Source organism: Lotus japonicus, chromosome 6 (assembly GCF_012489685.1).
Source record: "Lotus japonicus ecotype B-129 chromosome 6, LjGifu_v1.2".
Taxonomy (NCBI): domain Eukaryota; kingdom Viridiplantae; phylum Streptophyta; class Magnoliopsida; order Fabales; family Fabaceae; genus Lotus; species Lotus japonicus.
In genome coordinates this window covers 50,530,656-50,554,811 of record NC_080046.1, presented here as the reverse complement: position 1 = coordinate 50,554,811, position 24,156 = coordinate 50,530,656, and the positions used below count along the sequence as shown (strand labels likewise).

At 37.4% G+C, this 24,156-nt stretch overlaps 5 protein-coding genes across 6 annotated transcripts; 2 read left to right on the top strand and 3 right to left on the bottom strand.

Moving 5' to 3' along the window:
- Positions 1 to 2,370: 2,370 nt before the first annotated feature.
- Positions 2,371 to 6,590, bottom strand: LOC130724625 (homeobox protein knotted-1-like 13). Of its 2 annotated transcripts, none has more exons than XM_057575901.1 (6): positions 5,823 to 6,590; positions 4,314 to 4,434; positions 4,015 to 4,211; positions 3,758 to 3,889; positions 2,823 to 2,965; positions 2,371 to 2,728 (listed from the first exon to the last, which is right to left on the bottom strand). In XM_057575901.1, exons 1-6 carry the CDS (start codon positions 6,309 to 6,311, stop codon positions 2,692 to 2,694), a joined length of 1,119 nt encoding a protein of 372 aa, XP_057431884.1. In that variant the 5' UTR covers positions 6,312 to 6,590; the 3' UTR covers positions 2,371 to 2,691. The 2 variants fall into 2 exon arrangements, with proteins under 2 accessions (XP_057431884.1, XP_057431883.1); XM_057575900.1 differs by having other exon boundaries at positions 2,371 to 2,731; positions 5,823 to 6,587.
- Positions 6,591 to 9,833: 3,243 nt separating this feature from the next.
- On the top strand, positions 9,834 to 11,371 carry LOC130724628 (peptidyl-prolyl cis-trans isomerase CYP28, chloroplastic). The gene is made up of 2 exons (XM_057575903.1): positions 9,834 to 10,547; positions 11,029 to 11,371. The coding sequence occupies exons 1-2, from the start codon at positions 9,902 to 9,904 to the stop codon at positions 11,235 to 11,237; spliced, it is 855 nt and encodes a 284-aa protein (XP_057431886.1). The 5' UTR covers positions 9,834 to 9,901; the 3' UTR covers positions 11,238 to 11,371.
- Positions 11,372 to 12,524: 1,153 nt separating this feature from the next.
- On the bottom strand, positions 12,525 to 15,322 carry LOC130724627 (uncharacterized). The gene is made up of 5 exons (XM_057575902.1): positions 15,039 to 15,322; positions 14,827 to 14,938; positions 13,554 to 13,944; positions 13,272 to 13,429; positions 12,525 to 12,909 (listed from the first exon to the last, which is right to left on the bottom strand). Exons 2-5 carry the CDS (start codon positions 14,929 to 14,931, stop codon positions 12,616 to 12,618), a joined length of 948 nt encoding a protein of 315 aa, XP_057431885.1. The 5' UTR covers positions 14,932 to 14,938; positions 15,039 to 15,322; the 3' UTR covers positions 12,525 to 12,615.
- A 3,694-nt stretch (positions 15,323 to 19,016) lies between these two features.
- On the top strand, positions 19,017 to 22,643 carry LOC130722325 (sugar transport protein 7-like). The gene is made up of 4 exons (XM_057573017.1): positions 19,017 to 19,283; positions 19,776 to 20,095; positions 20,749 to 21,375; positions 21,877 to 22,643. Exons 1-4 carry the CDS (start codon positions 19,139 to 19,141, stop codon positions 22,303 to 22,305), a joined length of 1,521 nt encoding a protein of 506 aa, XP_057429000.1. The 5' UTR covers positions 19,017 to 19,138; the 3' UTR covers positions 22,306 to 22,643.
- Positions 22,644 to 23,008: 365 nt separating this feature from the next.
- LOC130722326 (uncharacterized) lies at positions 23,009 to 24,156 on the bottom strand. The gene has a single exon (XM_057573018.1). It carries the CDS (start codon positions 24,095 to 24,097, stop codon positions 23,552 to 23,554), a length of 546 nt encoding a protein of 181 aa, XP_057429001.1. The 5' UTR covers positions 24,098 to 24,156; the 3' UTR covers positions 23,009 to 23,551.

The window sequence follows — 24,156 nt, the reverse complement described above, 5'->3', positions numbered from 1 at the left end:
TAAACAGGACTTATAGTGTGGCATCGATTGATATTAGCAGGCTAAACTTAGACTCGAGAAGTTGTCATTTTCAATACAAAATGGAAGATGTGGAATCACCGTAGTTCAAAGAAATTCTCTTTTTGATAGACGTATTCTATGAGTTAACTACTCCCAATCAAAGACGTGTTAAAAACAAATCATTCTCTGTTTTGTTTTTCCTTGCTTACTAGCAACTTGCACATCACCCCTTCATTTGGTCTTAGTTATAGTGTTAGTGCTCTACACTTTCCTTACACAAACCAAACATCAAAAGGGAAATAATGGGATCAATCCGATTAAACCATTGCGAACAATGTTCTGAGAAGGAACGCTGAGATTCCGGCGAATGTAGACGATGGTGACTAGAAGAGAGGAGGGAATGGCCTGTCGTGGCATCGTCAATATGCTCTGAAGGGGTCCCTGCAATGACACTCCAATGTCAAAGTAATTGACTGGGATTTAGAGTGATTATTTTAGCTAAGGCTGGAATGAGAGTGCGTACACAAACCAAACATTGAGAGTTGCATCAAACACTCATCACTTCCCTCATGTGTGTCTGTTTGCTGATGCCAATGGAGTAATGAGTGTTTGATGCAACTCTCAATGTTGATTTTTGATCTTTTGCGGATGATAGGGATTGGAGGGTTTAGATGTGAACTACACGTCGTCCGCAGTCTTGATGAGCTTCACAGTTACCCAAGAGGCTCGAGTGAAAGACCCCTAGTGGGACGTGAGGAAGTGACACAAACTTTTAGTTGTGGAGTTACGAGCGCGAGCTGTAGGGACTTGCTGGTTAGAGGAGAGTTAGAGTGTAGAGATCAGAGGTGGATGCGATCGAAGTGGGAACAATCGAACCCTCCTCTAGAATAAGAGATGTCTTATTGGCACTAGTGTAACGATGTAAGGAAATTTTCTCTATTATTTTTTTTTTGCTTTCCATTTTGACGTAGAAAATTCGTCCTAGCAAATAAATTTTGCATATGAAATTTTGAAAGGGTAAAACTTAGGTACAATACTTTGTATGATGTTTGAATTGTTGATCAATAAAAAAATCTGCTACCACTAACTTAATATTTTATTATTGTGATAATTGTCTAAACTACTATTTATACGTGTTATGTTCTTATTAGACAATAGTAAAAACTGCATGCATAGAACTGTAGGTAAGTTTTGTCTTGATTGAAAGAATAAAACTTAGGTACAACATTTTGTGTATTGTTTATATTGTTCAGCAATAAAAAACTCAGCTACCTACTAACTTAATATTTTATTATTGTGATAATTGTCTGAACCAGCCTTTATGTATTTTAACATTTAAAAATTAGTTTCATTATTGTCGAATATATTTTTAGAAAAAAAAAAGTACAAAACATATTTATCACTTAATGTTTATTATAAGTAAGATTTTACTTTCGTATTTTTTGTCAAAGTTATTTGTATTATAGGACCAAGCCCACAAGGAAATAGGCCAAAGCCCAAAATTCAACACAATGTTGCTCACCTCTTTAGATAAATTAAACATTTAGCCCAAAACTAGCATATTGACTAATCATAACTAGTTTAGTTCAACTGAAGCAAACTCCTCCCTTTTAGTTCAACTAATTATTCACCACCTCCTTCTTTCTCCAACGCTCCCTTAACCCTAGTCTCTCCAACTTTCACCACTAGAGTAACGAGATCCACGATGATAACCACTATCCAAGCTACCACCATATGCTTCACCTCCACCGTCATAGCTTCCACCATATCTAAGGCATCACCACTCTATCCAACTGCAGAGCTTCCAAGGGGTGCTATTGGAGAATGGAGGTGGGCATGCCCAAGTCCTAAGGCGAGAAGTGGTTTGTGGGGGTGGGGTCCTAATACAATTTAGGATGTTTTCACGGACATCTTTGAACATACAGCTTGATGGTGGTTTTTAACCACCGCTATTGCTTGCAGCGGCTAAATACCGCTAAAAAGGTGTATGTATGTTGAACGAATTGTAAAAACAGCACACATATATTACTTGAAAATAAACCTGTCTCAGATTTTATCAAACCATATTTTCAACAATTATAGAAAAAGAAGAGAAAGAGGGTGGTATATGTATGACCCGTAGAAATTAGAGTTATGGTTCATTCATACATCTACTTATTTGTTACTTAATTTTTTATTTATTTATCTCTTTTTCAATCAAATCACGATCCTATCTTTCTCTTTTCTTCCTTATCAATCTCTCTCATTCCTTCACCTCTTTCATCTCAATAAGAGTTGTGAACAAAATAATATTCCTAAAGATTATATATTTTCTTTCGAATTAGGAGCGGCATTGTTTGTACTTTGTACATATAAAATTACTTAAAAAAATGATCACGAAACTTGCAGCATGCACATTCATGGATTTTCCCCTTTCTTTCAAAAATTGTTTCAGTGTAATGCGTTACAAATATATAAATAGGAATCACCATGCATGCATTCTTAGATACCCTTTAAACGCTGCAACAATACCAGGTAGGACTATCAAGCTGCAGCGTCATATACAAGTACAACAATACTATTTCTAAACAGTGACTGATGATATCATATATAAATTAAATTCCACTTTGAACCCCACCATTGTTACATGCACAAAATGGAGATTAATATAGAGATAGTCCTTTTCCTCTGTTCAAACCAGGTATCAATCATTTACATGAAGCTCTGGTTACTTGTTTCACCTGCACCACTACTGTCAAAAAGTAACAATAATTTTTTTAGATTCAACACATTAAAATTAATATGTGATTTGGAGCAAAGATAATCAACTAGTAGAAACCAACCTCTTGCGCTTGGTTTTGGTTCCGGCACCAGTAGAAGAGGAAGGATTGGTATGCCAATTCCTTTTTCTTTGATTAATGAACCAGTTGTTTATCTGCTTTAATTGCAACCCTGTTTCCTGCACCAGCCTTGCCTTGTCTTCTTCCTAAACAACATTCACATTCACCAGTGCAGTGAGTGCAAGTGCAACTACTACTTAGTTAAAAGGATTAGCATTCAGCAATCAATATTAATCATGGAAAAGACAAGTACCCACCAACAACAATCAACATACGTAGATCAATTCTTAATTAGTTAGGTACATTATTTAGGGCAATTCATCTTTTACTGTGTGCTACTCAATTCAATATTCATGATCAGTCATAGTTGTCTCTTCCACACTATCTCTAGATATAAAGATGAAAATAATGGTCTATACATCGACTATCACGGTGACCGTCATATCATGACATTAACGCATAAACTAAACAAGGATTAAAAGTATATATTATCCTATAAGTACATTATTTAAAATATATAATACATTTATTAGAATATGAATTCACAAAAAAACATACTCCTTGTAGCATTTATTACTTAAATATGTACATTTAAATAATTGAATTAATTAAATTTATTTTGTATGATCATCAAAATAAAAACATATTTTACGGTTAATGTATTAATATCGCATTCTACACCTACCAAATGTTATTAGACAATGAACATGGCTAAATATTAAGTCATTATTATATGGTTTTCATTCTTTTACGTTTTTCTTTCATCTCATTTCACCTACTTCTTATTCTTAGCTCGATCTGTTTATATATATTTTTTATATCACATCGCATATAACATCTTTTATTTCTTAGTTCTTCTTTTATCCCTTGATGAAAGTGAGACCAAGTGGTGTGAACCTAACTTTTGCCTTACTATATTGATGTGAAAATGAACTTACAGTTGGATAAGGCCATTTAGAATGTGACTGCCACCATTGTTTCAAAAGGGAGGTGGTGTCGCCAGGGAGCTTCCCAGCTCTTCTCTTTCGTAGAATTTCTTCTCTTATGTCCACAATCTTGTCCTTGTAACCCTGCAGATCCATCCAACAATAGACAAATGAAATCAATCATGTAAACTAATATTCCTATATACTAATGCATTGCAATGAAAAGATACATGTCACATGCATGCATATATACTATGTGATATATATACCTGCTTGAGCTCATGCTTCAACTCCTGCCTCACACGCTCCATCAAAGACCTTTCACTTTCAGTGGGAACAAGAGGCCCAAAGCTGAGACTATCAGCACCATCCATGCTTCCTTCGTATAAGTTGGCAGCATTGCTCTCTGCTTGGTCTTCTTCATCATCAGACATTGTTGCACCCGTTCCCTCACCCGGAGATACACCTGTTCAGTTCATGCACCATACACAGATTATTTATAACAGCTTCAAAAGGGTTCAAATAGAGATTTTAATGTAGTGATTGTTGAAATGAACTTGAAACTTACCGGTCAAGCTTTGTAGAGACTGCTCGAGCTCCCAGCAAGCCATAACAGCTTCCATGGCATGAACACGGACATGCTGTTGCAATTGTTCTTTAAAAGCACACAGCAGCAGAACATAATGCGTCTACACAACAAAGATTAAAGCAGCATTTATTAATTAAGGACCTTGCCATAAAATAATTAAACTGGCAATGATCGTTGAAAATGAATCAATTTAATTATGTTTTAATAAATTCATCCAACAACTGCCGTCCACTGCAAGACAATTATTTGATCCAACAACTGCCGTCCACTGCAAGACAATTATTAAAAACTTTGCAGTGGATAAAGATATCTCAAGTTTTTTTAAATTGAAATTTTGTTTGTTCTCTCTTACAAGTTTTTTTTTTATAAATAAATTGAGTCTTTAATTGTTTATGAAGAAAGATACGCACAATATTTCAATTAACATTGTTAAATTACTAAAGAGAATCTGATCATCTCATAGTTAACATCTCATAGTTAACTGTTCTAAAGTCATACTACATTACAACATTAAAAAAACTCGATTTATGAACAATTACCACTAATCACCACTCAGCTATATGGAATCCCTATAATTTTTTGGTTGGTGGCACCTTTTTTACCAAATAAAATATCTTTTGTGGTAAAAAAAAACTATGACAACACACCACCTTCTTATTTTTCTCTCACCACTCTCATTTTATCACACCCCATTATATATCATAGGATTATAATCATCTCAAGTGTAAACTCTTTTAACTTTCTTTAAGTTGCAATTTTGTGTATCTCTCTTTTCACAGATAAATTTTTTAAATATTTATAAAGAGAGATAAACACAACATTAGAATTAGAATTGACACTCAAAATTCTCTTGAGACTTGAGAACATATATCAATCATATATCACATTAATCATTTATCTCTTTTCTTTTCATATCTCACTCAAAATGTCCACACTTAAGAGGTGCATACCAATCATTTTTGAAAAAAAAATTTGTTTCATTCCCCAATCCCCATAATCCTCTTTTCTATTTTTTTGCTCTTTTAAAATCTCCCGTCTGTCCTAAACTCTGCAAGAAGCAGCTACAATCATATCGCTGTATCTACCCTAGTCCACAGTGTACAACCTTTTACTATTTTGTAAACTTTAAACAACAAACTCCGAAAAATCAGGAAACGAAGATCAGATTACAGTATAAAGGGCTAAAAATTTACTGAAAGCACCCAAAGCTACTAAGCAAGAGTAAATAAACAACAACTGTTTAATAACAGCAAATTGACACACTCAAAAAGAGTTTAATAGTTAATACTAGTACTATACTATACACAAAGGAGCACACACACAATTAGGTTAAACTGGATAACCATATACAAACAAACAAACACAGCATTAAATCAATCATTCAATTCCTAGTAAAGCAGATTAAGATTAAAGTAGTGGGACAATAATTATGATTAGAATAGAATAGTTTTTCTGGATAATACTAATGTGATAGAAGAAGGTCAATACCATGAATTGATCTAGCTCCTTCTCATCCACCACACCATTCCCAAGGCGAGAGTACTTGTCCACCACGCGCTGCGCCTGCTGCAGCTGCGCGTCGATCCGAGGAAGCTGGTCCACCGGCGTCGCGATCCTCAAACACGAAACATGCGCCGACAGCAGCTGGTCGTACAGCGGATGTCCCAGAATGTCCGCCTTATACTCCGCCAAGTCCTCCGACTCGCCGTTGTGGTTGTGGTCTCGATCGCCGCCGCTCTTCTCCATCAGGCCCCGAACCACGTCGTCGTTCTGCGCCGCGGAGTCCGGCTGGAGATGCAGGAAATTCTGCTGCCGGAGCGCCGCCGCGTTGTTGAGCCACGTCGGCGCCGCTCCTCCGCCGGGGGCTGAGAGCGGCATCATCCTCTGCTGCATGTCTCTTCCTTGATGACTCATCTGCTGGTCGTCCGTGAATTGCTGAAAACTGATCTCGTGTGATAGATGGTCGTGATAAGCCATTTGATGAACTTGCTAATTTGGTTCACAATTCTTCTGTTTTTCTCTCTCTTTTTTTTTACATTCAATTTGCTGTTACGATACACTGAGATTGGAAGAAGAAAGAAAAGCGGCGGAAACACGGCGAGGTTTGGAGAATTTAGAGAGAAGGAGTGAGCGGCGGTGGAAGGGAGTAGAAGGAAGGAGGAAGGGGTTTAGAAAAGCACTTTTGAAGACTTTTTTGAAATGTGGACACGAAGATCGAGGGGAGGGTGGGATTGGTGATAACGTACGTGGAGGGGGTTTTGTGGTGCGACCTTATTGGAGGTTGATTTGATTTTGGTGTGTAATAAGACAAAGATTCATCCATCAATGACATTGTTTTGTTGGAGGCAGCTAGCAGCTAATCATTTTAATTAATAATATAATATTTGTTTGTTTAATTAATTAATTGTCTATACTGCTAGTTGCAACTGTAAACAATGTTTTGTGTCGATTTCCTGTTAGTCTATTCCATTAATTATATTAAGATATGGTGCCAAAGCTGTACCGTTCCTGCCGACGTGTTGTTTGGGTTTTTTCTTCGGAGACAGACAGGGAGAGATATATTAAAAAAAGTTAATGTGTGTGTTTTACTTTTGACGAAAGATCAGAGAAGAAGGACTGAGTCCTAGAAATAGTGATCCTAGTCCTAGTAGCCTAGGTTGTTTACATAAAAATGAAAAAAGTTGCTAGGTGATTGGTAGGTACAGCGTAGGGATTGACACGAGATTAGAAACTTAGTGTTAAAAATTGAAGGTCCAGCAAAGCAAAGGAGGAAGATTTTGTTTTGTTTTGTGAATGAAATTTGTTGTTGGAAGTGACAAGTAACTTTTTGGTTACCTAGCTTCTTCTTGATAGGTAAAATGGGTAATTAAATTGAATGGGAGGTAGCAGAGGACCCAAAAACCCAAAAGGACGTAAGAGTGGCAGTGGGTTGGGCTGGCAAGTACCCAACCCGAAAGCGACGTGAGAACCCAAAGGCAACACGTGTTCCAACGAGGTTTCATGGACCACAACATAGGACTGAGGGAGTAAGGTGAGAGATAGGGGGAGGGAGTAGGAGCAGAGGGAGGTGCCGGCGGCGGCTGAGGCACATTGTTGCTTTGGTTTGGGTGGAGAGGAGAGGACACGGGACAGAGAAAGGTCACGCGCGACAGTTTGGTGGTCCCTTTGGGTTTGTGTTGCATTGGTATTGGGATTGGGATTGATCAGAAGTGGTCCTTTAGGTTTGCTTTCACTGCGGGATCCACTGTCTCAACTCAACTTTCACCTTACTGCTAACTGCATTTTCCCCATACCTTGTGACAGTCTCTTTGTACGGTGTCTGTCTTTGTGCAATCCCTCCCATTCTTCATCTTCTCTCGGCCCATCATCCATCTTTGTCTTTGTAAGGTTTGGGCCCTTGGTTAATCAATTATAGATCCGCTAGGTTATAGGACGTCCTAGCCCTCATTTAATTCTCCACAAGTTCTAAATCTTTCTTCCAAATTTTTCTAAAGATTTCTTTTTTTTATCTTTCTGATGAGTTTGTTTTTCATTCTTTCAGTCTCATTTTCACCTCCTTTTTATGATTTTATTGATTGTTTTGCATATTCAGCATTTGGCTGTGAATTTTGTTCAATATTTTGGGATAATTGAATCACGGCATGGTATTAAAAGTTTTGGGATAGTTAATTAGTGTCAAAGTATCAAAGTCTATATAACTACGTCTACATGGTCTAGAGTTTGATCTTTGTCGCCCTTAAATTTTATAATAAAAAAATTGAATTTCAGAATATGATAAGTGGTTCTATGAATGATAATATTTCTACTAGATCCCCTACCAAGTTGTGTCACTCCATGTAGAGTAGAAAGTGGGTCGGTCGAAGTTAACATTGGTCCACCAAACAGAGGGTTGGACCATCCGATTTTGTAAGTGGAAAGTCTTTGCTTAACATGTATTTAGGTAGACCGGAAGGAAAATGTAGCTTCAACCAAATATTGATGAGTTGTGTATGAATTTATATTGAATCTAGTAGGTACATTATTTAGAATTATTGATGAGTTGTACCATGGTAAGTTTTATTGAGAATAAACTGCATATACAAATAGAAAACTATGGAATACTCTAAGAAAGATAGAGTAACAAATGAATTTCGTCGTAAAAGTATGAGCATCAAAAAGCTAATCGTTAAAAAAAAATACATCTCACAATCCTTGAATAAGGAAAATGTTGATCATCTTCGTCTTGTGATGTGACCAATTAAGTGTCACTCGGACTTGTCACTACACTACCAACGTGACAACCTATCTTTCCCTCAAACTTTCAATTGTCAATTTGGTCCTGGCTTATAATGGGTGTTTCTCAACCTTCGCTCACCCCCACCCAAAACTTTCCACAATTACATTGACCTTCTTTTGCAACATTTAACCTCCCTCCAAACTACCCATACCAATTACCTTACTGAGGTTCTTCTTCTCCATCTTCCTTTTAGTTGCTCATGTTTTAGAGCGATTTTATTCATGTAATTGTGTCTTTGGTTTTCAGTTTTTTTTAATCTCGTTTGTTCGTGCTTCACATATATTAATCTCTTCTCTGTTGTTACTCTTCCGCTTTTGTTGTGTACGTTTCTATCAAGTACTAGCTCTCATGCTCCAAATCTATATTTGCTACAGAAATTTATAGAAACCTATGGAAAATTTCATTTATGCAAAATAAAAAATACTAAAGCTAAACATATAAAGAGTTGAAAAGTGTGATGGAATAGAATATTAAGTAGTGCAATGAAAGAAACTCGCAACACTTATTTATATAGGTTACGTACGACCTAGGTTGTCGATAGCCTATAAAATATTCAATTCACTGAAAGTTTAGACTGTCAGTAAATTAAGTAATGTCATTAAAAACTTTGCTGATAGTTATTGATAATTGTTCCATAGAAAATTAGGTGGTTTGGGTAAAAATATGGTCGCGACTTTGCTAAGAGTTGTAATCTCTAGTGAAGATCATCGACAATTTTTTTTTGCCTAGTGTTCCCATCACCTAAACATTCCCACCAAATTTTCTCGCCACTCACCTCTAATGTTAATACTTCTACCATCACACAGTCACATAAAGAACTTTGGAGCAAGATCCATATGATTTAAAAATACTCCTCCAGAAATTAATGGTATTGGGAGAGTTTTCTTCTTGTAGAGAGATATATATGACATAAGTATTTATCCTATAAGACACGGCTAATTTAAACAAATATTTTTTTATAAGAAATATATTTATTAAAGTAATGTACATGAAATACTTCAACCAATACAAAAATAGTAAAAACATAATTTTCTAAAGGACAGTGCCACATAAATTTCAGTTTATAAAGAAGAATGTTAGAAATTTTGTTGCTGTCAACTCTTTCTTCTCTGGAAAACCATTTACATTATCTTCAAAAATAAGAAAAAATATGTATAAAGGTTTTATTTGTTGTCATTTTGGTAAGTAGATATTATTTGAATTATCTTCATCTAATCCAAAGTAGGCCCCACTCTTTTCACTCCATAGTTGCGAGCAAACCCAACAATGAACAAATCCACCACACTCCGCCATGACCTCTTGCATTCCACCACCGCCACCACCACCTTCTCCTCCGTCTCTCCACCTCACCCGCCGCTCCCTCCTCTTCACATCCTCCACCCTCTCCCTCCCAACCTTCCCTTCCCTCTCCGCCACTCCACCCCCCAACACCACCATCACCGACCGCGTCTTCATGGACTTCAGCCTCTGCCCCACCTCCTTCCTCCCCAACCGCGACACCGTCTGCTCCGACTCCACCCCTCTCGGCCGCGTCGTCCTTGGCCTCTACGGCAACCTCGTCCCCCTCACCGTCTCCAATTTCAAATCCCTCTGCCTCGCTTCCTCCGACCCCTCCTCCTCCTCCTACAAAAACACCCTCGTCCACAAGCTCTTCCCCGGCCGCTACTTCCTCGCCGGCCGCCAGGGTAGACCCGACAAGGGCGAGGTCCGCTCCCCGCTCAACCTCCCCCGCAACACCGAAACGATAAACCCTAACGCATTCGCCCTCACGCATTCCGGTCCCGGCGTCGTTTCGCTCTCCCTCTCCGAAAACGATGACGACGAAGAAATCAAGCTTGACCCATTGTACCGGAACGTTGAGTTCTTGATCACCACCGGGCCTGGACCTTGCCCTGACCTTGATAACAAGAACATTGTCTTTGGAACCGTGCTTGAAGGTAATCACTGTTTCCATTCTCCATGGTTACCTGCATTTGCTGATTGATTTTGAAGGAAAATTGTAAATAGTACTGCTACTGCATTGGAATGGTTTGAGAAATTTGATGTAGTTGCTGAGAAGATTCATTATCCTTTGATTGAAATGTATTTGATCTGTTTGGGGATTAGATTATATGAATCAAAATTTGATATAGATGCTGAGATTCATTATCTTATATTGAAATGGTTCATCTCAGTGTTGTCAAATAGCGGTTATAACGTAGCACTTTTTTGGCTTACGGCTACTCCGCTATTACCCGCTATTTCTGCTATTTTCTGCTTTAAGAGGCTGGAAATAGCGGATTTTTGGCTTACCACTATAATCCGCAATCCGTGATTAACAACACTGGTTCATTTTATGAATCAATAATTGGATTGTATTGATTTGTTTGGGGATTAGATTATATGAATCAAATCATGATTTCATCTTTGCGATGGCAGGGTTGGATGTTATCACAGCCATTGCTTCAATTCCTACTTACAAACCGTCTGAAAGGATTCGGCAATTTAATGACTTGGCTGAGTTTTTTGGAGATGACAGGGCACAGAATGCTCGTTCTATATGGAACAAGCCTCTGAAGATTGTCTATATTAGTGACTGTGGGGAGCTCAAAGTTGCAAAGCCTTCCCTCACTCCTTCTCTCCCTTGATTTCTTTCTATATGTATATGTTATCCCAGAAGATTTCTTATAACTGGTGCATGTATTTATGTAAAATCATACTCACAAATTCTTTGGAAGAAAATGATTGTGAATAAAACTTGAAGGAAACCAATTCAATGAGAGCTTTAGTTTAGTTACTTCATTTCAAAGCTGGGACATAAAAAATTACAGGGAATGTTTAACCTTGTTATGGTATGACATTGGCAGATTCACTTGCATGTTAGTAGTACAATTTTGTTATGATGCAAAAATCTGTTTCTATCTGCTTCAAATAATTACAAATGTTTTAGACCTTTTAGAGAAATGTCTAGGGGTGGAGGAGGGCTTATCTTCTTTTGAAACTCTCTTTAGCTTCAAGCATAGGTTCTTACAATTTTGTGCTACTTCAATTTCACTGTTCTTGAGGAGTATTAGCACATGGACACATGAACTTTTCAAGAGAAGAGAAAAAGAGGATTGAAGTTGGGGATGCTTCTATTGTCGCTGCTAACTCTCTTCATTGTATGAGCTAGCCTTGTATTTATCTTTGTTTCCAATGGATTGTTCCCTTGGTGAAGGTAGAAGATTTTGAAGCCTTTGTGGAGAGTGAGCAATCACTCCATGACCGTCTGTTGGTGAAGGCTACCATTCTCTTGGTGAAGTAGTTTTAGCTACAGCACAGCAAAAATGTTTGAGCAATCATCTACTTCACCAACTACTCCATGATTCATGAGAAGTTTTAGCTATAGCAGATACTCTTTCTTTACTATGGGTAATGGGGATGGCAAAAGAATTGTTTTATAAGAGTAGTTTTTGAAACAGATTGTAAGTTAGTAGCATGAATGCATGATGCCTGGAATTCAAAAAACAAAAATAACTCCTCTCACTAGTCGCTCCTGATACAGTGATAGGATTACCTACAAATTATATCTATTTTCCAATAATGTCATTTATTATATGCAAATATATCTTGTAACTCAGTAGCTTATTCTTTAGCTAAATTAGCTTTCACTTTTCAGAATAAGACTTGAATTGAAGATTACTCCATGGTATTCATTCTATTCTGCAAAATGATGTACTCAATCAATTTGATGAATGAATTTCATGGATCATTTTTCAAAAAAAAAAACGAAGGTAAAGCTAACCAGAAAGAACAAGCTAAACAAGTACTAAGCCGAACTATATAAGGAGGTATCATGCTAAATTATGTTCGATAGATTCTATATTAGGTTGTTATCTTAGAGACTACCATTATATTTGGTTAAATAACAAGTTAACCATTTTCATTTTCCTGACTATTGAGAAAATACTCCATTAATAAATAAAACAAACATCACATGTGTAGAGTTACTGTGGTAAACAAAACAAATTATCATTTACAAAACGTTCATGATTGTTTTAAATCTTTACTTAGTCTGCTATTAGTCAAACTTAATGAGGTGACAGCAATTACAAGAGTTGACAACAATGCTGCAATGAATGTAACAGCAGAAACAACATCAGCATGCGCCTTTCTTCCAGCAGGTATTCTCCAAAAAAGATCAGGATCATCCAGATTGGCATCATCATTTTTTAATTTGAGGAAGCAATTCCGATTTCCCATCTTTTCTTTTGTGCTGCAACGCACTAGCAAATCTGGTTTACCAAATTTAATTGTCGAGTAGCCACTTTCATTCAGAGGCTACAAGATACGAGGAAAAGTAAGGAAATTGAGGCACTACTGTAGTGTATATGGCAAGGGAAAACCTATAGTAATACAAGTATAATATTTTGTTCAAACCACAACTTTCGTTGATACTAGTATTACAACATATAGCACTCATGGTTAATAAAAGCAATACTTTTTGGTGACAAATCATAAAATTAACTAGAAATGGTGTATGCTGCATAGGATCATCTTGATCTCTAGTTCAAGCAATTATGGTATGGTGATAATGCCTTCAAAAGATACTTAGCCTACTTTCGTTTGCAGAACATTAGATTCAAATAAATAGAAAGGGAAACTTATAGCTGAAAATTGGCATTTCAATATAATAGTCTTACTTGATATCGTGCATGCAATGGAAGCTCTATGTTGATATTAGAAGGCTCTAGCAATATATTTGGGTCAACATCTAAGTGGATTTCAACAGCAGAACGATTGGACAGGAACGAAGGCAGCTCCAGATTTGTATCACCAAAGACAGCTATATCGTTGAACACTGAAATAAAAAGTGTTATTGACTTGAAGAAATATGGAGATATTCCTGAAACTTAAAAATATGGATCTGTCCCCCCACCCTTATTTCCCCTAAAAATCTGAAAAGCAGGTGAAATAGTACTTACCACCACGCTGAACGAGACGTTGTAATTCAAATGGATCAGCGAAAACTCCAGAAGGCAGTCTTTCGATAAATATGAATTCACATGAGTGGCTTAAAAGTTCAGACAAAGACTTTGACGGTTGGTTTTGAAGTTTGATTAATGTAGATATACTACGATGAGAACCTTCACCAATAAGATTGCGCTTCAGAACTGACAATCTCAACATGAAATTATGGTCATCCGGAAGCATTTCACACAAACTAGAAGTGACTTCTCGAGATACGAAAATTTCAAAATCTGAATCATCTAAATTTGTATATCGGTCATAATAAGACTTCAACAGAAATTCCTTGATGGGAGAAAAAGCTTCAGCATTTCTGCTATTGGAGTCAGAAATTGGAGAATCCACCGCCTGAAAATGCAAGATATTACGACAAAACTTACAGTAAAGAAGGACACTCAAATAGGGTGTATTTTTGCGCATGAGCAAGGTCAAGCTAAGATGTTATTCTTCAGGCTATGGCAAGGTTAAGGTGAACTATTGAAATGTATCAAAGAAAAGGAAATAATGGACCAGCTTATATGGATTTATGCAAAACTAAGAGAACTACATAAGTGTCGTCTATAAAAAGTCTTGCAATAAATACACCATTAAATTTCTTCCTTTTTCTGTCAGGAAAAAAAGTATTAGAGAAAAGGATATGATGAGATTCTGTTCTTAGTAGAGAGGTTATCTAAATATGGCCATTTTATCCTCTTAAAGCATCATTTCTGAACTCAAATTGTTGCTGAATTGTTTGCCAAGGAAATAATTAGACATCACAAAGTTCATAGTTCCACTGGAAGTGATAGGGACCCAATTTTTTTAATCAAATTCCGGCCTGCGTTCTTTAAGCTTCAAGGGACTGCCCTTCGAATGAGCTCAACCTATCATCCAGATACAGATGGGCAAACTTAAGTTTGAAACTAATTTGTGGAAACTTATCTTTGTTGCTTTGCTTCAGAGCATCCGAAACAATAGGCTGTGTGGTTTGATTGGGCTGAGCATCAGTATAATTCAACACACCAAGGAGCAGCTACTAAATGCACACCTATTGAATTAGTCCTTGGGAGGAAACCTCCTATTCTCCTGTGTTTCCTCCAAGGGCATATCTAGGTTGAAGGCAAATGATCTATATTTCTATTGATTCTTATTTTTCTATATCTGGGGCTATTCCAATTTTTCTTTTAATTATCGATTACCGGGGTTCCTATCAAGACAGAGCAGAATCATCCAATAACAATTATCACTAACCTGACTTGACACTGAATCACCAAGCAAACAGCTTCCAGGTGACCATATACATGAACTCACTGCTAATAAATATATGCAGAGTTGAATACAATGCCAATTTCCCATGAAGAACCTGAAAAAACAGAATATTTTGTGCTTAACTCATCTGCATCTTAGTAGAGTAATCTAAGTGTTCCAAAAGCATAGTAACTACAAGGGAGCAATGCACAGACCTGTAGAGATGGCACACCCCTAAAACAGTGATGATTCACTGTGGAGGCTGAACCCAAAAATCAGATCGCTGCGATTGGAGATGTTTAGGGAAATAGCGACGGAGAGATTAGGTTTCGGCGGAGAACGGGAAAATGGAAAAAGCAATGATCACTGGTTTGCATCGCCTTCGCAAGCAGAGATCAAAGCCGAGAGAGAAAGATGAAGTTGTGACTGAAAATGATATGTTGCCATTGTTGCTCTGCAAATAGGGAGAGAAAGAGAGAAGAAATCCAAAGCAAAAATGAATTTTATTTTTTGGGGAAAAGATAACTTTTTTTTTAATTATAGAAAAGAGTTAAATGTGGTTTTAGAAAATTTTTAGAATGTAATTTCTCCCTTAAAAAAATTAATAATTATTTATTCTTAAACTAATGTGTTAATTGGAAATGAAAGGAAATAGATTAGTGAAAAATAAATAACAATGCATTTTAAATGAAATACAAAATATTGTCTCAAAAATTAAATTTTATTATTCTTATCTTCAAATTTCTCTCATATATATTTTACCAAATTTGCTTGAAGTTGGCAAGACTTTGACAAACATGTGCTTTTAATGTTGTAAAATTAGGAATACGACTATTAAATACTTTAGCAGTTGAGATGTGATGCATGTTTTACCTATGGAGGGAGTACTTAGGTTGAGTTCTTTGAAGGTTGAAGTCATCTTTCAAGACTTGATTTCCATCATAGCTTGTATCGCTAGTATTTTTCCTATTTTCACTGTATTCTTTATTTTTTATACTTTTGTATTTTGAGTTGACTTGTCTATGAGCAACTTAGGTTTATGATTGAGTTTTGTATTGGGCTCTTAGGGATTGTATTTTAGCCCACATAAGATTTAGGGTTGGCCTTACAAATATGGTCCATTAGACTAGAAGGAAAGTATGAGTATGAGTGAGGTAGTTTAGTATGAGTTCACGCAATTGGGCTTCGCCCATTTTCCCTCTCATTTTCATGGTCTTCCTCTCCCTATATAATGGATTACGGAAGGAGCTTTTACATTTCTCACACTTTGAATCATAAATTGAAGGCTTAATTGCACTTTTGGTCCCCCAACTATGACCTTCCTGCGAAAATCATCCCTAAACTTCAAAATTAGCAAAACTCGTCCCTCAACTATACACACAGTTGCACTTTTGGTCTTCCGTTAGCATTCCGTCAGAAATCTAACAGATTGCTGATGTGGTATTATTTAATAATATTTTAATTGAAAAATATTAATAACCCAGCCACCAAGCTCCTCTCTTTCCCATGGCCGCAAGCTTCACCATCTCATCACTGTCATTTTGGTTCGCCACGCAGATCTGGTTCAGGAGGTGGCGGAGGGTATAACCCAGAGCAGAACCAAGATGGAGAAGATGGGTTAAACCCTGCGTTAAATCATTAATATCTAATCCTCCTCCATGTTCATCTCCAATGAATCAACAATACAAATTATGGAATTTAAACAAGGTCAGAGTAAGGAAGGGAAAACAGTGTTGTACTTGGTCTTTGAGTACATGGATACCAATCTCAAGAAATTCATTCGCACTTTCCGTCTAACTCGACAAAATGTCCCACCCAAAACCGTCAAAAGCTTGATGTGCCAACTTTGTAAGGGCGTTGCTTTCTGCCATGGCCATGGAATCTTGCACAGGGACTTGAAGCCTCACAATCTCTTGATGGATCGAAAAACTAAAATGCTTAAAATAGCCTCCGAAAACCCAGATTTGGTAGGAGGAAGAAGGATTTGTTTGGTGGTGGTTGAGGGTGGTGTCGTGGTGGTTCGATTATGGCAGATCTAGTGGTGGTGGTGGTGAGAGAGAATAAAAACCTAGGAAATCAAAGAGCAGAACAGAGAAGAAGATAAAACAGAGAGCAGACTCTCAATCTGGTGGTGTCACGGTGGTTCTTGATCTGCTCGATCCCTCAGTCCCGGTTCTCGATCTGGTGGTGTCATGGTGGGGACAATCTGGTTGCATCTGGGTTCGGTGAGGGGAGCTCCGATTGAGGGAGTGGCGCCTTGGAAGGGTTTGATGGGTTTGGATGCATTTGAGTTAGGGATTTGAAAGGTTGAAGGAGGAAAGGTGTGACCTTCAAAGCATTTGGGATCAGAATGAAAAAGATGGAGGAGGACTGTGTTGATGGTGAAGACGGTGGAGACTTGATGGTGAACACGGTGGAGACTTGAAGCATAATAATAATAATAATAAAAACCAACTTGTCAAACCCTGTTGTTATTTAATTAAAAAAACTTTTTTTTCAGTTAAAATAAAATTAATTAAGAAAGGCCATGTCATCATTTTCAGTTAGATTTCTGACGGAATGCTAACGGAAGACCAAAAGTGCAACTGTGTGTATAGTTGAAGGACGAGTTTTGCTAATTTTGAAGTTTAGGGACGATTTTCGCAGGAAGGCCATAGTTGGGGGACCAAAAGTGCAATTAAGCCTAAATTGAAAATTGATTTGCGAGGTAAAGTGTTCCATCTAAGTTTTTCTCTAGAGAATTCTCATGAAGATTACTAAGAATCCTAGGCTTATCAAACCTTGTGACTTATCAAACCTGTGTTCCTTTAGGCTTGAAGCGCCTTTCCTCCACCTTCACCTTCTTGTTTTTCCCAATTCTATTTTCTCATGACAGAATTCAACTAGATTAAAAAAATCAAAAATTTATTTATTTATTTATTTAATAATATGAAAAATTCATTAAATGAATTTGAAATATATTAAATTAAGTAATAAGGGTTTAATATCATTAAATAAGTTAAAATAACATAATTGTAAAAAATATTTTAATTTTTAAACACTATAATTTGTGTTCATCAGATATTGCTACTAACTTATTGTGTGAGATCAGGGCCGTCTCAACCAATATTGAGGCCTAAAGCGAACTCTAAGAATTGAGTCTTTATAAAGTTAATTTTTTTTATATAAATAATTTAAATAAAATTTATTTTTTGGGCTTTTTGAGATGCAAAATCGTTTAGTAAATAATCATACTTGATTTCTTTTAAAATTTCTTTTTCAATAGAGAAAGAATTGGAGAGAGTAAAAGAAGAAGAATTCATAGAGACCAAATAAAAAGTCACACTTTTCCTCTGCTTTTTATCAATTCAAAATACACAATAAATTGAATTTAATTAAAAATAAATGCTGCACTTAAAAAATCCATTCTTTTAGGCACTCAATATGTTATTTAATTAGTTTATTCTTGGATAATTTCCTTTAAAATATATACTAGTTAAAAAAATAAAAATTTAGGGCCTAAAATATTTTGGGGTCTAAGGCAGGAGCTTTACTAGCCAAGGGGTTGAGACGGCCTTGTGTGAGATGTCAACTTTACTTCCATCCTTCTAAATGGGATACCACCCCATGTAAGGACAAAACAGATGACACTCAAAAAGTCAAAACTAAAAAATAATGGAGATTCCAAATGGCAAATACACCAAAGTCAGATATGATCTTAAATGTCATCAAGACCCAAACCAAACTTCACAAATTTTTCTTACATCAATTTGGGTTATTGGGTACACACGTCACATGTACTCCACCAACCGTTGTATAAACTTCTAAACTAATGAGTCAAATAATTTGACATCACTAACTCGACATTACACTGACCCTACCTCTTTCTTCTTGGTTTTTCATCATCCAATGTTCAACAATTTGGTGCTAAAGTGTGGTTATTATTCTTATTATATTATCATTGCGTCTGCTCCCAGCATTGTCATTGTTATTATCTATCCTAATAGTACTTAAGAGTAGCGATTACAATGCTGAAAAAGGTGGTCAAACATTTACATGTTCACATTCAATTATTTTGAGTAATAAACAAGATAAAATATCAAATATCAATCCTATATTCCTATCGAAGTATATATGCCACTGGTGCATGCACATACTGCCAAACATTAAATACATGGTTATCTGTCACAAGTTGAAGTTTTCACAAAATCATTTAATATCTCTGTCTTTGTTGAGCAAATGGACTGGTATGACTTTTATAAACTTTGAGCAGCATGAGAATGAAGGTTGAAGAAAAGCATTCTCCTTTGGTGTGAGAAAAGAGAGAATTAAGGAAATGGCAGGTGGGTTCACAACAGGTTCTGCTGTGGGCAAGGAGAGAGCAGAACAGTATAAGGGGAGAGTCACTGCTTATGTCATCATCGCCTGTGTTGTTGCTGCCACAGGAGGGTCTCTCTTTGGATATGATATTGGGATTTCAGGTCATTCCATAATCCATACTCTGAATCATAATTTTCTTCATTTTCTATTTTACTTGTTTAGGTTCTTTCATAATCCATACTCAAAATGAAAACTCATCATTCACTTTGTTACTGATGCAAACCTTATCACTTCCAATCTTGTCAATACTTGATAATAGAATGCACTGTTATCTCCCAATTCTTTGCCCCTAAACTGAGTTAGCAAGTGTTGTGAATCAAGCTATGGAGAGATGACATTCAGAAATAGCTCCAATTAATTCCAATGCTTTAGTGTATGTTTTGGATTTTAGTTCAAAACGGTTACTAGTAAATTAGGATCACAATTTCCGATACACATTCACTCAACGGAATGCACTTGCCAGTAGGGTGAACCTGCTTTCACATTCACCCAACACAAATCCAAAGAGAGCCTTAATCAGCCATAACAGTACTTTAGTACTTTATTCAGACTTATGTTTAGAACTTCTCTGATGTATGTTTCATGGTTAATAGGTGGGGTTACTTCCATGGATGATTTTCTTGAAGATTTCTTCCCCTCAGTGTACAGAAGCAAAATGCATGCACATGAAAACAATTACTGCAAGTATGACAATCAGGGCCTTGCAGCATTCACCTCATCTCTTTACATTGCTGGTTTAATTGCATCCCTGGTGGCTTCTCCCATTACAAGGAAGTACGGACGTCGAGCGAGTATCATTGGTGGTGGTATCAGCTTCCTAATTGGATCTGCTCTGAACGCTTCAGCTGTTAACCTGGAAATGCTGATCTTCGGCCGGGTCATGCTTGGTATTGGCATTGGATTTGGGAACCAGGTAGTAACCCATTTCTCTGACCATGTTCAATCCTTATGCAGATACAATTTCTTTCTTTTTTGGTGTAGAACATTGAAAATAAAAACTAGACAAAAGGAGAAACCCAGATTTTTCTCTGTTTAAAGCCTAGCTCTAGATTACCCCAAGAAGTATCAAACACTTTGTAGGGTGTTTGTTCACAATAAAGATGTAAATGGCCACATGAGTTCAAAATTTACAGGGAAAGAAAGTTAGTAAAAACAGTCTATGTTCTGAGTTAGAGCATAGTTAAGTGCAGCATGAACATCTCAATTCATAAGAATAAGTGCTTGTTTGGAACCACGTGTCCAAAGCTGTAAACATGGAACCAGTTGAAGTTTCAAGTTGTAACTTCTTCCTATACTTGCATTTGATTATGTGCACAACTCATTTCCAAACACTCTAAGAAGAGTTTTATTCACTTTTTGTCTACAAGTGTATGCGAACGTTTGTTTATATTGGTACTCATGGATGTTTAAACATAGCCCTAAATGTTAGCATGAGTTCAAAATTTACAGGAAAGGAAAGATAGTAATGTTATGGAATATGTTTTGAGTTAGAAGTTAGAAGATAATACAACTATACCTTAAAAGTTGACAAATTTTGAGCCTCCTATTCATGGTTCTTTTTTGAAGGCTGTTCCTCTTTATTTGTCAGAGATGGCACCAACCCATCTTCGAGGAGGCGTGAACATGATGTTTCAAGTGGCAACCACTTTTGGGATTTTCACAGCCAACATGGTCAACTATGGAACACAGAAGATTAGACCTTGGGGGTGGAGGCTATCCCTAGGCTTGGCTGCAATACCAGCTCTTTTGATGACTGTAGGAGGGTTATTTCTTCCTGAAACTCCCAATAGCTTAATTGAAAGAGGATCAAAAGAAACAGGAAGGAAGCTCCTAGAAAAAATCAGAGGGACTGAAGAGGTTGATGCAGAGTTTCAAGACATGGTTGATGCAAGTGAGTTGGCAAACTCTATAAAGCACCCGTTTCGTAACATCCTTGAAAGAAGGTACAGGGCGGAGTTGGTGATGGCAATCTTCATGCCTACCTTCCAGATCTTGACTGGCATAAACTCCATTCTGTTCTATGCTCCAGTGCTGTTTCAAACCATGGGATTCGGAAGGGATGCTTCTCTATACTCTTCAGCTGTGACAGGAGGGGTTCTTGCTTCTTCCACATTCATTTCCATTGCAACAGTTGACAAGTTGGGCAGGAGAGCTCTTCTCATCAGCGGTGGAATACAAATGATCACATGTCAGGTAAGAAACCATGCAAATTCTAACTATGCTTAAAAAATCCATGAAGTTCGGGAAAATGCTAGACGGTGAACCAAGTAGATTTTTCACGTTGGGGAGAAGTGATTATGGGAGAAACTAGTAGCACGTTTAGATCAGCTAAATTGATTATGGCTTTAGAATCAACTGCAGAATGATTTTCAAACATGCACTCTACAATTGATTGTAATGTCATAATCAATTCTCGAGATAAGCTTAGCTTCTGGATAAGTTGACATAAAAGACATGCTATAGTTTGCATGATCAGTAACTTAAGAGCTCATCTTAGATGAAGGGGCTAATTTTCCTAGCATCAAACTATATGAATATATGGTTGAAATGGTTGCATATAGATATAATTTGCAAAGCCAAGTAACACCTGAAAATTTGTTCTTACAGATTTCCTATTTTCTCAAAAGAGGTGCAGTTGACTATATAATATATATTGTAAGAGATTGATTTTACCTTCATTTTACACATGCGCAGGTTATAGTTGCCATCATTTTGGGGATCAAGTTTGGAGACACCCAAGAATTGTCCAAAAGCTTTTCTATATTGGTTGTGGTTTTTATTTGCCTATTTGTTCTAGCTTTTGGATGGTCATGGGGGCCACTTGGGTGGACAGTTCCTAGTGAGATATTTCCATTAGAAATCAGGTCAGCAGGGCAAAGCATCACAGTTGCTGTGAACCTTCTGTTCACTTTCATAATTGCCCAGTCTTTCCTTGCTCTTCTCTGCTCATTCAAGTTTGGGATCTTTCTCTTTTTTGCTGGCTGGATTACAATCATGACCATATTTGTTTCTCTTTTCCTACCTGAAACAAAGGGGATTCCCATTGAAGAGATGTCATTTATGTGGAGGAAGCACTGGTTCTGGAAAATGATACTGCCTGAAACCGATGGTGGTAGGGTATAAGTGCCAAGGAATCCGGTAATGCAATTTGGTTACCACAGATCCAAGGTACTGAATTACTGCACTGAAGAATTTGATCACAATTTGCTCATGGAGCATTTAGGAACTGAAATTATGCAAAACTGTAATTCATAAAACGAGCTTAGTGTAAAAAGTGAGCATGTATGATGAGATTATTGAATAAATAGTTGTAATTTTGTAACATTCAAGATTAGATCAAAATAGTTTGTAGAGACAATATTTTCTATTTTGTTTTGTTTGGTGCAGAAGCTGTTCAATAATAGTAATGCTGGTACTGAATTACTAGTCTCTCTAATGCCAAACAGCTGCTTTGCCATGGATTTCTAGTTTTAATACAGCTGCTTAGGTTCTATTCAAGAAGATGCAATTTGTGGGAAATATCAATTTACTATCCAACCATTCTGGCATTCAACATGACTGAAGTTCAGTTCCCAGATAATTGTCACCAAACCATTTTATAATGCATGCAAAGAGTTAACTCATAAAGCAGCCCAAATAAGCATCATGTTGTTTGCATTGATATACATACGAAACATCAAATTTGCATTTCGCCGCTAGCCCCTGCAAATCACACCTGAAAATTCCATCTGATGAACTGCACCTTGCCAGAGAAAATAACATTCACATGGTTCTTCACAGAGTCAAGCAGCTATATCTCAATCTCAATGACCATAAACAAACAATATAAACTATAAACTATCAAGTATTACTGCAAATACCAGAAAATTCATTACACTGAATTTCAAAACTACATCAACAAGAGTGACTGACTTTAAGATCAAACACACCCATCTAAGAAACACAAATTTGCTACTTATTTCATATGCATTCTAACTTCAAACACTAGATTTTGAAGTGCTCCCTACCAATCAGAGTATAAGAACCCCTGAATTTACATCATAACTAGACCCATACAAACGCACTCACTAACCTTACCTATAAACTGACACAAAGCCACCCTTTTCAGAAACCAAATAGTTACAATCTTTGATATTCCTACAAGCCTTGCTTTGCTCTTCAGCCTTCGAATTTTCCATCACTTTCTTCACTCGTGCCCAACGGCAATCCTCTTGATAGAAAAATCAAAGGAAGCCAGTGACACTCTGTGACAAGATCAAACAGTTTTCCCAAGAAAGTAGCCAACAGTTCCTCGCGTCTCACACGCAATCCATCATCATCATCAACAGTGAAATCCAGAGAACAGAACCAACCAATCCATCATCATCGTCTAATTCACCACGCGCAGCAACTGCATCAAATCACAAGCCGTAGCAGCGAGATTCTCCCTCTTGAGGAATATCGGGACCGGAACGGAGCTCGGCGGCGGCGACACCAACGAAGTCGGTCCAGCAAACATCGCGCTCGCGTCCTTCAAATCCGGAACCCTAACCTGCTTCTGCACCGTCTCAGGTTCCGGACCGAACCGATCCGTGGTTCCCAAAACCGAATCGAAACCTCCCTCAATCTTCTTCTTCGCAGCGGCGGCGGTGGCGGGCTCAGGGCTTAGCTTCTCGCCTCTCTTGAGAATCTTGACCTGCCCCATCACGAGATTCGCACCAGGGTTTTTTACCACCACGCATGACCGATCGCCGTCGCGGCGGCCCCGATCACGGTCTTGCGAAACGGCGGCCGGAGCCCGGTTCCGGCGGCGAGTTGCGGTAGGGCTAGGGTTAGGGTTAGGGTTGTGATTCTTGTGCGATTTGGCAGGAGGTGAAGTGGGATGCGACGACGTCGTATCGTAGCGTAACCCTCTTTGAAGAATCGCGGTTCCCATTGAACGAGGTATTGATAGCAAAGAAAGAGAGAAAGAGTGTGATATACATGAAACGTGGT